The 14,738-nt window shown below is 38.9% G+C and overlaps 1 protein-coding gene and 1 long non-coding RNA gene across 2 annotated transcripts; one reads left to right on the forward strand and one right to left on the reverse strand.

Moving 5' to 3' along the window:
• The first annotated feature begins 940 nt into the window (after positions 1-940).
• Positions 941-13,145, forward strand: LOC137862869 (uncharacterized). The gene is made up of 3 exons (XR_011100561.1): positions 941-1,037; positions 1,294-1,380; positions 11,531-13,145. It is a non-coding gene; the product is annotated as an uncharacterized lncRNA (long non-coding RNA).
• Positions 7,013-12,984, reverse strand: LOC137862865 (uncharacterized). The gene is made up of 7 exons (XM_068695314.1): positions 12,833-12,984; positions 10,792-11,142; positions 9,425-9,841; positions 8,399-8,494; positions 8,266-8,293; positions 8,122-8,156; positions 7,013-7,285 (listed from the first exon to the last, which is right to left on the reverse strand). Exons 1-7 carry the CDS (start codon positions 12,906-12,908, stop codon positions 7,122-7,124), a joined length of 1,167 nt encoding a protein of 388 aa, XP_068551415.1. The 5' UTR covers positions 12,909-12,984; the 3' UTR covers positions 7,013-7,121.
• Positions 13,146-14,738: the final 1,593 nt, after the last annotated feature.

Raw genomic sequence — 14,738 nt, forward strand, 5'->3', positions numbered from 1 at the left:
TGTCTGTAGTAGTGATATTTATAACCCAAAGATTTCAGTGTATTCACATGATGATGATCGGTATATCAAGTATGTTAATAATAGTACAATTTTTAAAAGTGCTCCAGTAATTTAAAGCCCATGTCTTAAAGAGATTTTTATCACCTGGTATCTTAAGTCTTAGGGGAATCCAATAAGGTTATATGCCTAGGAGTAGGTTTTATAAGCATTTTATTCTTAGGAGTGTGGTTTTTAATAAATCACCCGAGCATTTTGTAAGATTTTAGAGTATATCCTGTATTAATTTTTATTTTTTAAAGTTAAAATGTTGTGTAATGAACTCATCTAAACTGATGATTCTGAAAGTTTTGAGTGTCAAAACCCAGAAATCCCCAGATAAGCGTGTTGCAGAAACCATCTCCCCGAATGTCTCTTGCAAAATGGGAATCAGCTGAATTTGTCTTATGTAAGCCAAACAGAGGTGTTAACTTACTGCTGATTGCTTTGGGATATTTTGTGACACAGGACTGATTACTGCCTTGTCAGCATGATCTCGATTTGGATAGTTCACTGAGCAGATGTTTGGCAGTAAGGCGTTTTTCCTTACTGTTGACCTGGCCTGAAGTTGAGTCACTCCAGTAAATCATTCATTTCTCTGATGTGTTCTGAGCTGCTCTGAGTTTTCTGCTGCTTCCTTGTCTGCGCATAACAGCTTCTTTAATTCATGTATTGTGTTGTCAAATTCAGCACCAAATCCCAATATTATTACATAAATTTTCTAGTTTGAGGAAGAAGTGGCAACTTTAAGAACATGTTAGGATTCCTTTGAGGAGGAGGAAGGCTGATTGTTCTATGAATTTGGAGTTGCCAGGTGATAAAGAGCAGGACACTGATGGAGTCCCACCTGAGGAAGATTGACTGTATTTTAGGGTTAAGAACAGGAACAGGAAAGATAGAGATTCTCTGTTAAGTATGTTGGCTCTATTAGAGTGGTAGCTTTTTTTGTTTGTTTGTTTTGAATTTATTTATTTCAGTGAACTGGTATCTGCCTAGTTAAGGTAGCTTACCTTTAGGGAAGAATTAATGGAATTTTGGACAGGGTTTTAATATGGCATTTCTTTTGTTAAGAAAATTAATGCTTGTAGAACTTCTGGCTTTTTAATTTTTTTCTTTTTAATGAAGTTTGTGAGTTTGTAGAGCTTCTTGTTGGTGCTAGCATGTATTCAGGCTAATTATTTGAGAAATATACTTCTTAAATTCTAAATCTAGTAAGGTGTTTTCAAGTATTTTCCATGCATCCGTTTTCTTCAATAGGTACTGCATAGTCTTTGAGGAAAAACAGGAGTGGAACCGTTAGACTGATGAAGCTGAGACACTAAACAAGGTAGATGAAGATGACGGGTAAGTCTTCAATTTTTCTTTTCAATCATTTTGTGAATTTGCACTGTGATTCTAGAGTCTTCTTCTGGGGAAAATTCTATTGAATTCTAAGAAAATAAAATCAAAATCTAGTATGGTAAAAAAAAAATATTCTGCAGTGTTCTGCTTCTGATTCTTTTCTTTCTGAGGTCTGCAAGGCTTAATTGCATCTCTCCAATGTTAACTTAATGGAAATTCTAGGGCTTTAATGACGAGGCACTAACAACAGGAGCCCAGGTTTAGATGAGGCTGCAGCACTAACCAGGCAAGGTTCCCAATCTTGATTTGGGTGTCTGTTAAATCAATATGGAGAACCTGGAGTGGGTTCTGTGAAAAGCAGCGTGTTGGGTAGAGAGCTACCTAAGGCAAAGTGGCTGGGAAACACTGGGAATACATGCAGGGCTTAAATGTTGTCCTTCTCCCTACCTCTGTGCTGAAGGCATGTGTGCTCTATCTGTCTCGCATAACTTTAGAAAAATAATTCAAAGCTTCCTCGGGAAAATCAGAATGGCTGTTTAAAATGGCACTTGTGTTATCAGTGGAACTGAGGCTTAATTACAAGGCATGTTTTTATGTATGATGTGAACAACTACTGATTTAAGTAAATGGTGCCATTTTATCTAAGGTAGTAATATCTTATGTTCTTCTAAACTGAAGATCTTCCTCAATGGGATAATTTTCCCAGTATTTCTGAGGGGTGCCTGTAAGGTCTAGTCAACTGGAACAGGAACATTTCGCTTCCTGAATATCTGTTTATGACAGACCAAAATCTGTTCTTTCTATAGGTTAAAAATGAAATACTCTGACAAAAAACAACTTTTTTCCCAGAAGACTTCCTTGACAAATACTTCTAATTTTTTTAAAACACTGTTATTTATAAAAACACTTGAAGTGAATCACTAAAATCTGAGCTTTGAAATTCTCTGCAAACAGCAGCAATGAAACCTGCCTAAAGTGTAAACAAGCAGAAATTTAAATACTAACTATGAGTTGATATTGCACAACCCTTCCTCTATACTCATTTATAGAACACTTGAGCAGCACCCTTTGTATAAATAGCAGTTATTTGCTGCTGTGGCATAATTTAAAACTTGATGTTTGAGGAAGATAAGCAGGAACTGTGATGTCTGTTGCTGGCTTGCTGCATGATATTGAGAGAGGACTGAAACTAATAGTGCGCTATTTCCTATAACTTGAATTCTTATAATACTGCAAGCAATGAAATGGTATCAGTGTGCTTAGACTTAACTAACGTGCAGCAAGAATGTCTATTTGCAAAGGATTCTTTGGCTTTTGGGGGTGAAAACAAGTTATGTAGTATGTGAATTAAAGATGATAGTTAACCAGGCTTAATTAATATATTTAACTCATTGTCTTGAGCAAAGAGAAGTCTGCACGGGAAAAAAGACTTTTACTCTACTTACCTGGAAGTAGGAGCACAAATTGGCTGCAGTTTGCAAGAGCTAGGATATTGTGTTACTTTTGATTGTTTACACATTCTCTTTTGCACTAACTTCATTAATGCTTCTCTGTACTTTTTTTTTTTAACCTCACACAAAGACATTGATTTAGTGTATAGTAAACTTTTACAAGAAGTCTTAGCATGCATACAAGCTGTTCTGGGATAGTCTGGTGTTGGCCAGTGTTGTAATTGTATCAGACATCTTTGTGAGTGTGGTTTCACTGAGTCAAGCATTTTAAGTGTGTTTAAACTCTTTGGAAAACCAAGTTCATAATTTGTGAAGCAGCAGGCTTGTTTAGATGCCAGATTTAAGACATGTTTTAGGTGCTGTATGTATGTGTAGAAGTTTGAGTATTAACCACTACCTACTGCTGTGAGCAGAGTATAAATAACAGTAGAGCTTGTTTGTCACTTGCAGTCAGTGCCCACATGCCTCTGGGCTGAGAAGACCCTGAGAGCCAGATGCAGTTCTGCTGGGCCTTAATGTGCTTCTCTGAATGCTTATATAGCGAGAGGTGCTCAAGTGAACATAGCCATGAACTTTTATTTCTCCTTCATAACTTTCTGAATGGTGATTAAAATATCTCTATGAAAATCATGCTGTTCAGTTTGTCATACCCTGATATTCTATCATTCTTGCCAGACATGAAGTTACTACCTTGCAACAACATAGATGACTCCACTCTTAGCCCCTTTGTTTAGATCTTACCTTGCATCCTCATTTGTTGCTCTGCAAGCATGCTGAAGACTCTTTCCTGCCTGTCACTGGCCCTGAAAAAGCTTCACAGTCGTCATTAGATGTGTGTTTTGGCCTCTGCTTGGCTTTTTGTATAGGATAACTGTCTTCCTATTTATGGAGTTTCTCCTATTTCATTATGCTTTGTTGTGAATGCTGCAGGTGGAGGAGGGCTTCCTCCTCTGGTCTGGTGTTTGCTTTGTGGGGTTCCTGTCTGTGCACAGACACTGAGCAGTCCCAGCCTGCCCTCAGCAGACCACAGAGGGGCTCATACTTAACCAAATCTCTCTATTTCTTGTCTTTGTCTTATATCTTATGGAGAGCAGTTGTCATTTTGCCTTATCAAAATAACTTGAATGATCTCCCTCAGTGCTCCCTGCCTGCTCAAATCACTTCCAGAGCTGCCAATTTGTGCAGACATGCAGCATCGCTGCCCGCCTTGACTCGACACGAGCAGTGGTGACATCAGGTGGCAGCAGAGCCTCAGGGACAGAGTAATGCCAAATTCCTTCCTCACTTCTTTCTCATTATGTTTTGAATTCAATGTGGTGTTGGAATCACTACAACCAGAGTGAGCAACTTAATGAACATAAATAATTGATTTGCTGCTAGATAATTTACTGAAACAAAGGGCACAAATCTATAAACTGTGGGCCCAAATGAATCTGGGGTCTAATGCTCCAGCACTGTGCTCTGTCTCAGTGTCAGTACTATCTGGATCTTCCTAGTCTCCCCTTGCTCTGGGGAAGGGAGGTACATCAATACAAATTAATGGTGATAATATTATCTGTGGTTCTTTTGTCCTGTTAGTCATGGTAACTGGAAACCTAAAATGTTACACAGTGGTGTGTTTTTTTTTGCCAGGAGACCATACCAGAAACCAGTGATTGCTTTTATTTTACAACATAAAACATTCCAAATGCAAAGAGGTAAGCAAGCAGCTTACTGTATGCTGCAAGCTGCCACATTCGTTTTAGTGAGATTAATCTCAGAAGGGAAAGCATGTGTGGAATTGGGTCATAGTGCTTCATGTATTCAAGTGTATAAAATACAGCGATTGATTCCCTCATAAGATCTTTGTGAGCTGAATAATGTTTATTAATTATTGTTGTAAACAAGTTAGCATTTACCTCTTCAAAATGTGGCAATAGCATAAAATATTTAACTTCTATCATTTTCAGTTACCTGCATTTTAAATGTTCTACTTTGCTACACCTTCCTAGAAAGTTATGGTTTATAGAAGATACAAGTCTAATGAGAACTAGTCTTACAAGGAGCAGCTGAGGGAGCTGGGGTTGCTCAGCCTGGAGAAGAGGAGGCTCAGGGCGACCTTATCACTCTCTACAGGTACATTAAAGGAGGCTGTAGTGAGGTGGGGGTTGGTCTGTTCTCCCACCTGCCTGGTGACAGGACGAGGGGGAATGGGCTAAAGTTGCAGCAGGGGAGGTTTAGGTTGGATATTAGAAAGAACTTCTTTACCGAAAGGGTTGTGAGGCATTGGAACGGGCTGCCCAGGGAAGTGGTGGAGTCACCATCCCTGGAGGTCTTCAAAAAATGTTTAGATGTAGAGCTCAGTGATATGGCTTAGTGGAGGACTGGTTAGTGTTAGGTCAGAGGTTGGACTAGGTGATCTTGGAGGTCTCTTCCAACCTAGACAATTCTGTGATTAATGAAACATCTGCCTTTATTAAAACTTTAGGAAGCAATGTCTTTGGAATGCGTGTTTTGTTTGTCAAAATGCGTAATATTGTTTAAATTGCTTGCAGTCCCACCTCAGTGGGAAATTAGAACATTTATGGATCACGGGTTTAACAGGCATCTTTATTTCATTGACAAGAATAATGGTGACACCCTGTGGCCAATTCTATAGCAGACTTGCATTGAATTTCTCAATGTTCTTTCACTTACCTCTGAACTTCTTGTGCCATAGGGAAGGTCACAGGAGGAACCCCTTCCCTACAAATATGAAAAAAATTATGCCCTCGTGTCTCTCACTAGACCTTTCCATTATTGGAATATATGTCTTTTGAGCACTTTAATTCAGACACAAGGAGAGCATTCTCTGCCTGTGATGGCTAATAACCTGAGAAGGTAGAGCAGGAAAATGTAGACACTGAATCAAGATAGTGTTTCATGTTAAATTGATGTAATATGAGTACACTGCTCTGTGTGTTCTTTCACACTTTTTCTCTAATGCGATTACAGTTTTGACATACTGATGTAATTCAGTGGACACAACATAAACATCCACAATATAAAACTGCACTATGTAAATGATCAGGTTTCAAAGTCAAGATAATCTTTATAACTTCTCATTTGTATCATTAACTTCCCTAATGAGTCTAAGTAACGTTATTCCGTAACTGCTAACATAATTCTGTTTCCAATTAAGTCCTGGAGACTAAACAGGTCTTTAAACCTTAGAGGTGAGAATTTGGTGTACGGGCAGTTAAGTTTTACATACACTTCAGGTTTCCAGCAGCCTAACACAAAGTATTTAGCTTTCACTCGTGCAGCGAAGAACAGTTGGAACCTCCTGTCATATGTAATGGTGATAACAAAGAAATCTGTGTAGTAAGTTTAAATAGGTTAAGATTGTAAGGAAAAAAGAAATCTGTGTGTAAAGTCTATTCAGTAGTTTGTGAAATTCATTTAAAGTGTCAATTCAGGTCCATCTAATATTATCTTATTATCAAGTAGATAAGATGCTTTTTAGAAAAACTTCTGTCAAACTTGAAACAAACGAACAAAAAACATATAAACTACAGATCAGAAATGTGTTTTGTATTTACTAAAATATTCAGACTTCCCAGAAAATATTTTCATGTTACCCAACTATTAAAATGTGTGCAAATCTGCACTGTTTTACAGAAGTATTTGCAGCTCAGCAACTTCAGAATTTGCCAAAAAATATTGCTTCCAGACAAATGAAGAAGCAAGTTGCTGACTCTTCTCATAGATTCCTCGTTCAGTGAAAGCTGCTCTTGTTGGCTTTTTCTGGGTGGCCAGCCAGGGACCCTTCTCCACAGACTTCCATTTTGTTTCAGTTGGTGTCCCAGAAGTGATTAGGAGGGAAAGTTCCTGCCCTAGAAGGATGATAATGTTGCACATAGAGCAAGATCACTGCATGTTTCCTTGCACTTCCCATATTGCATGTTTTGTGTACAACATCAGTCTCAGTGACCACCTAGCTCATACACATTACTAGTGTAAAGTTTGCAGAGGATGAGTTGTACTCATCCATGTTAGGCAGGCATTTCAGCCTGAAACAGAACCTATAACCCACAGTTTTATTGGTAGAAAAAGAGGCAGAAAGAAAGAAACACCTTTTCCATATTGCTATAGTTAAAATGTGTGTTTTTATTTATTTAATTTGGTGATTCACATATTGGAAATGTATTGATCTATGAGTATACATTCTAGTGATAAAGCACATCTAGCCAGGATGTTATTCAGTCTGCCATGTGTTTTGCAAAAAAAAAAAAAATACTTGCAAATTCCTATCTTGATGTAGCTGAAACTTACTTATTTATCAGCATATGCATATACTGTATGTATATCTTCCAGTCCTGTCCCAGAAGCCTTGTTGTTATCTGTGGCAGAGACTTTTGCGTAAGTCCCCGCTACATGGCAATAAATGTGCTCACTTCTTTGCATGTCACTGACACAACTTGTTGCATATGGAGAACCTGTGAAAAACAAAAGGATATAAGAATTTCACAGGGTTAAAACTCCTTATTTTGATATTTAAAGAAAAAGTACTTCTCCCCTTTAGTAAATTAATAAATACGAATCTATTCCGAATCCATTCCGCCCTGCAATCAAATGATAATTCATACTCTGTTCTAAGTCTGAATTAAGATAAGCAATCTATCAGTTATGGTATACTGACTGGCACTTTGGTACATCTTCCCACCTTATGAAACAATGGGCTTGCATTCTTCTTTCATTTGGAGAACAGAAGCCTAAGATGGGGAGATGTTAACTTGACCAAGGTCGTAAATCATGAATAAAGAGACATGATGAGAAAATCCTGCAAGTTCCCATACAACCCAAACCATTCTATGAAATAGAGCTTTTTATAGTATTTGGTGTCTATTGGCCTCCTCAAATATCTACAGCTTACTTAACCTAGTTCACGTAGTATATTTCAATTGCCAAGAAGAATCGATAGCATGATACTGAAAAATACACACAGACAATAGTGTGCCTGTGTACATGGGTAAGTTTGGAGCAGTGTGTGGCTACTGAAGAATAGTTCTCTGTGCAGTAACCCCCATGTGTGTGCTTGTTTCTTACATCAAGATCATCTTTATAATCACTTTGGAAGTTATGTAAACATGATCCCTTGGAGATGGGGACAGAGTGTGTTGTAAGGAAGCTAATGCTGAAGAGCCTGCATCCTCTAAATTTTGTTGTAACTACCAGCAAGCAACTTCCACCTGAGCCCTTGTGTACACATAAACCTTGATAAATCTACTTTGAAGGTAACCACTTAGAAGGTTGTTCAAAACTTCTTGCTTACATTCATCTTCTGGCATTCCAACAACATCATAATATCTAAAATGAAAAGGATGGAAAGGTCTGTTTATAGTCATGTCTTTCAAACATAAGTAACTTTAAAGTTAATTTTCAGTAGTCCAGGATATAAGCGTTTTCAAGGAAATACCTGTTAAATTCTGTGGATGATTTTTTTCCTGAAACAGATAAAAGAAATTATGAAACTTCAGAAAAAAAAAAATATTCATACAAATGATACTTAGTAGCTTTAATTCAACAAAATAATAGAATGTGTTCCTTACCTTTTGATTTGGCTGTCTTGAGATAGGTTAGCCATGTTACGACACAGAGAAAAATAATCCCAGCTGTAGCTCCAGAGGCGATATACCACTGTATATCTAAATAAAATAAAATTGATATATGATTTAGAACATGATGTGATAGTGACTTCTGGGTCAAGATAGATTTATTTTTTTTTTTTAAATATAATATATAGTGCTTTTACAGGTGATCACTTGATCTTTAGTTACTGTGAAAATAATTTACATATAAATCTTATTTTGGATGACTCCAGGGTATTGTATCCTGGGAAATATCTTGATTTCTCTGGGCAAATTTCCTTCATTTAAAAAACAAACAAAACTATTGATATTTAGTGGCACTGCAGTATTCTCAAAGCACAGCATGAGCAGGAAGGTAGGCAAGGTCTTCTTATTTTCTGCCTCCCCTTAAGAAGACAGGATGCAGCCTACAGTGTTACCTGTCTTGATCCCATAACTTCTCAGGTCCTTAGGCTCAGTGCTCTTCTGCAGTAAGGTGGCTGAATGATGCTAATACACGTCTAGGCAGTGGTTGGCAACAAGTAATACGATAGTGAAAGACTGTTTTCACACTTGGCACTATTCAAACATGGATCATAAAAGAAATTATGGTGAGCCAATCATCCACTTACATTGTCATTCATTTTCCTATTTTTCTTCATGTCCGTACAGCTGTTACAAATCTGGAGTTGATTTTTATGTGATGCAATTTAATAATTCATCCACAAAGTATTCTGTGTGAAATAGCAGACAAATAGTCTGTGACATGCTGCTACTTAATGATGCAGAGTTGCTCTATTTTATTTTAAGTTATTTAAAGAACAACCAATTTGCTTGTTAAAAAGAAAAATTTTCATTTTTTTGATCATATTTTTGGGAGGTAGGATTTTGCATGGCTGAATCTAATGCTGGAATACAGTATCTTTATGACAACCAGGTGCAATTTCTTGGACTAGGACAGCTGTTGCCTCTCCAAGTTAGTCTGTTATGAATACAGTTTCAACTTACATGTAGTTTTGTCTTTCCGAACTTCCACAGACAGGTTATTAGCAACTCTCCACACGTGTTTGCCATCTATCCAGATAGCAACAACGCATAAATATTCTCCACTGTCAGCACTAGTAACATTCAGAATAGTCACGTTACTTTTCTTGTCAGTTGAACTAAAGTCACTAGTGTTCAATAATCGTCCATGCACATCTTCATCAATACAGCAATGCTCATTGTAAGTCAAACATGGGGTTCCAGGCTCATGTGCTAGAGAAAAAATGCATTCACTTGTTTTCGCAGCTCTGATCCAATACAGAGTAAAACATTGTCCTGAGCAGTTAGCTTCAAATTCACATGACAAAGTGATGTTGTCTTCAAATACCAGGCTGCTGTATGGTGTTTCAGGAACACTGTCTAAGGACTTGCTTTTTGAAACTGAGGAAATGAACAGGAAAAACAAACAAAAAATGTTGTGAGTTTAACCTGGCAATATTTTGAAGTGTGAAAGCTGCATGAAGAACTGTGCAATCTCAGACACAGATTAAACAGCGTTTTACACAGTGAATTGTAATTCAGTTAGAATACTTGAGCTCTGTTACATTTGAATAATAAATAATTATTTTATTCATTAATAATACCAAACTAACTACCTAGCATTGAGATAACTGAGTTCTTGGTAATAATTCTAACGCTTGGCTTCTACATACATTTTTAGGCAGTATTGCCTCAAAAAGGATGATGCTTTGATAATTTAAGAAAGCATACAAAAAGAAAAGTAGTCTGTTTTTAACACAGTAGCATATGCTGTCGGTGGTGTGTCCCTGGTCACACTGTTCTTACCATTGGGGGTGTTACATAGCAAATCTGTGGTTTCCTGGGTTAACTTGGAGAGTTATCAACTGAACTCCCTAATGTCACCAGTGTGACAGTCTGGCACAACACCCTATCCTCAGAAAGGTTTCACAGGTCTAATCCAAATGTTTTCTCAACGTTTTACTATTTCAGGTTTTTAAAGTGTGAAGTGCCAACTAGACTTTCTTATTTCTAGTTTTCTTTGATGTGTATTTAATGTTTTCAGCAGCTTCTCTTACAGTTCTCAGCCATTGACTTCCTCAGTTTTTCCTAGGTTCCCGTTCTCCTAGTGTTCTGTTTGAGCCACAAGTTGGGGTTATGTATCCTGTTACTGAGCATCGTCTCCAAAGAATTCTGGTTTTGTATCTAAGATGCAGTAAGAAAAGGGGCCTAGATAGCACCACAGAGCAACATTATTGGAATTGTCTCCTTTTTAATGCGGGTTTACCAATACTCTTAGTGGGCATCTGAGCTGAAGACAGGCTTATTAAGAGGAGTATGGAAATACACACTGTTTAAAAAGCATCACTCACCTTGCGTGGGGTAAATTTTCTGTGTAAGAAAGAAATTGTAGTGCCTGCAGTGAGAGACATTGCGAAACAGCGGGCAAGTTGCTGGTGTTCTGTCACTAGGAACTGCTCCACATGCAAACAGCCCTCCCCCAGGGGGTATGTGGGTCACTTGTAAGGTGTCACTGCAGCCTGAAGGTCCCCCTTTTTCTCCACATGAGGAGGGAGGCTCCTTGGAAGAGCAGTTAATGAACTTAAATTGCTGCAGATCGTCGTCTGCTATATACCAAGCTATTTCTTCTTTTCCTTTAGCAGCTTGCTGATTGCACTGAAGTGCAGGATTTCCATGTTCTTGTCGATGAAAGAAAGTTTCGCCTGTGAAGCATATTTAAATGGTTGGTGAAGCAAAGTGATCTGGAAAGACAGTCTGATCATTGAAATTCTTGGTGAGATCATAGAATCTTAGAATTAGTCAATTTGGAAAAGACCTCACAGATCTTCTAGTTCAACCTTTAACCTAGTACAAGTCCACCACTAAACCGTGCTACTGAGTTCTACATCTAGGCATTTCTTGAAGACCTCCAGGGATGGTGACTCAACCACTACCCTCAGCAGCCTATTCCAATGCTGTGCAACACTTTCATTAAAGAAATTTCTCATAAGATCCACCCAAAGCTTCCTCTGGTGCAATTTCAGGCCATTTCCCCTTGTCTTATCACTTGGATACAATGTTATGGTTTTGTTTTTTTTTTTTTGACAACAGAATGTATTGCAAATGCAGTGATGGATCCTTTCTTGCAAGGAAGGGTATGCTGCTGTGTTCCCCTTGGGTGTGTTCAGCTTCTTCCCAGCACCAGCATCAAGTGCTGAGCTCTCACTCTTCCTGCACTCCTGGCAGTACTCTCTAGGATAAAGCCTTCTGAACAGCATTGACAGCCTTGGGTTGGAGCAATGTAACGGGGGAAAAAAGCAATACTAGCACTGATCAAGGGATGCAGTACAGGCGTAAAGGCTTTTCTGAACAGAGCATTTTTGTGAACACTTCTGGACACATTAGTGCTACTAGATGAAAATAGGGTACAGACAGACATTTCTGTACTTTAAAAAGGCCACATAGTTTAGCTAGAGAAGTAACAGCTGCGATCAGCCACTATGTTTTGCATGACGGATTTAGCCTGCTGTTTGTACCTTGCAGGGCACAAGTGCAATCCTCTGCTTCTGCAAACGTTTAATGCAGACAGCTGGAACTACACATATGTAAAACTAGAATCCACCTTTGATATTTTTATGGAGCAGGTATCAAACATAGCCAACAGTGTATGTCAATATATATTTAATTTTTTTCTTAATACACTGGGGGATTCTAGTGCATTGAAGTCAAGTCCCCCCAGTTAGCTGCAAAGTTTTAAATAGGGCCGGATATGCATAACCAACACTGGCAGGGTGTGTTGAGGCAAAGTAATTGACCTTTACAGTCTCATACTTTTGTAATACCCTAGAAAAAGCAAAACTGAAAATGAATCAATTAAAAAAGATAGTGTTTGCAAGTTGTCTGTCACTTTGGCTGGGAAAACTCTCAATAAATATTATGTCTACTTATCAGCACTTGGAGTAACTGGAGGAAATGATAGACAGCTGCAAGAAGAAATATTATTATTGACATCCTGCCTCAGCTGCTTACAGTTTCCTATGTACTAAAGGGTACTTGCTAAAGCCCTGACCCTGGGGTTAGTGCTCTGACATTTCCAAGTCACTCTGTAGCTTGTTCAAAGCCTTCCCTCATTCCTCTTCCCCCATTCAGCTGTCCATCAGCACATCAGTTCTTTCTCACAGAGCTGCTATGAGGCAGGGAAGTACTCTTGAGACAGCTGTTAAACGCAGCCCTTCAGGAGTGGAAGCATGGCCATAGCCACTTGCTTGATCAAGTGCATTCAGATACTTCTGCATTCAGATACTTCTACCAAATGTACTTAAAGCAACAAAGAAGGGGAAAAAAAAAAAGCTCACAAATATCTGAAGTGAGAAATAAGAAAATTTGAATGATTTATGTGAAGAGAAAGCATACCTGTTATTTCTCCTAGAAAAGACGTGATCATCAGGAAGGTTATTACTTTCTGCGAAAAAGAGGAGAGAGTCTTCATCCTTTTCAGTTCTCTTGCTTCTTAACTCTAAATAGTGCTCAGGAAGATGGATGGGGAGGAAAGAAGTAGAAAGAAGAGGAAGTGCTGACAGCATGCAAAGCCACAGCCTTTCCTCCCTCAAAATGCCCTTCCCTCACCATATCTTCCGCAGAGCCTCATCTCAGGAAGAAATTGTGTGACGAGAAACGAAAGGCCAACACAGGGCTGAGATCCATACTACTGTCTGCATAGACATAATTTACTTTAAAACCTGAGACCCCCTGTATCAGTGAAGTACTGCCATAGTTTCCAGTAGCATGTGTGCTGTCCTGGAGTGCTTTCCTAGCCTCTTTGAGGCTGCTGCACGTCACGGTAAGCACCAGAATGTCACAGCAGTCTTGTCACTGGACCTAAAGGTTGTTCGTCCATGCCTGTCCTCACAGGAGCATCAGCAGGAGAGGTGTGCTCCCAAGAAGTATGAGGAAATCTTTGGTAGAAAAAGGACAGCCAGAGGGGACCCAGTAAATTCCCTGCCTGTGGTGGCCAGGATCTCCTCCAGGTCAGTGGCCGGGGCCAGGTGCCAGCAAGCAGCAGCTCTGGTAAGCGAGGGCAGCCCATGCCCGGCCAGAGGCCATGCTCTGGAGCGCTCTTAGGAGAACAGCGGCTCAAATGTGCGGCCAGAACTGTGCCTGAGCCACCAGAGCAGCATCACAGAAACAACGCGCCTTCTACACAGAGGCAGGTTTGAAAGTGCAGTTTTATTTCAACAGGTGTTTGAAGCACACGAGGTGTTACACAGCGCCATTACTGTTAAGACCTTCCAGCCATTTTCCTGCCACTGCTGCCCCCTCCAACTTCCCAAGCAGTGATGTTAATGGGGTTAGGCCACAGGCAGCTGTTGGGATCAGCATCAGTAAATAAGAAATTTCTGTGGTCATTTGCTGCTGTTCTTCAGAAGTGTTTATTCTTTAAGGAAGAGAAATATAAAATACATAAAACTGTGTCTGCAATAGGCTTTGCCAGATTTCTTGTCTTTTTTTTTTTTCAACCCCCTCCCCCCCCCCCCCAGAAATAACCTCCCTGTAGGTTCATGCCTTCTCTAGCTAGTTCTTATATCAGTACTGGCATAGTACAGTAACTCAGTGTGGGATGTGAGTAATGAAAATCATATAGAAAATGTGTATCTGTGAAGAATAAGAAGTGTTATCTCTTCATTTATAGCTGTTTAAAAGACAAGTCGGGAAACTCTGGCTTGAGGAGGCACTTAGTCCTTGTATCTTGGTTATTAGTTGATAAATAGCAGTATACACGCGTATTGCCTGAATGAAACAGAAAAAATAGGATTTTATAAAAGGCTATGATGAGAACTAAAGAGCAGCTTAAGAAATTTTTCTTAAGAGGAAGTAAAGCTGTACGTTTGACAAAAAGTTTCTGATTAGGACCTTAGTTCCTGTTAGATTTTTATTAACCATGGTGTGCAGAGTGAGCAGCAGAAGTGAATAAGTTACAAGAAGAAACAGGAAGCTGCTGTTACAAGAAGAAATAGGAGCAGCAGTCAAGACACTGCTGGTATCATATATTCGCATGTGGTGACTTTTTTCCTGTGTGCAAATCTTGTTGTGGCCAGTGTTGGTTAAAGCCAGATCACACTTTTTATCAGGGAGATAACAAAAGAACCACAGGGTATGCAAATAAGGGATATGTACAAAAAGATTTCATAAAACCTGTTCTTTTTGTCCTTGCAGATTTAAAAGGCTTAATCGTAAACTGGATTATGGAAATGAACGTGTCTTTTTTTTTTTTTTTTTTTTTTTTTCCCCAGCTGTAGGCCTTCTGTTTGTATTTCCTTGG

The sequence above is a fragment of the Anas acuta genome, chromosome 12 (genome assembly GCF_963932015.1).
Source record: "Anas acuta chromosome 12, bAnaAcu1.1, whole genome shotgun sequence".
Taxonomy (NCBI): Eukaryota; Metazoa; Chordata; class Aves; order Anseriformes; family Anatidae; genus Anas; species Anas acuta.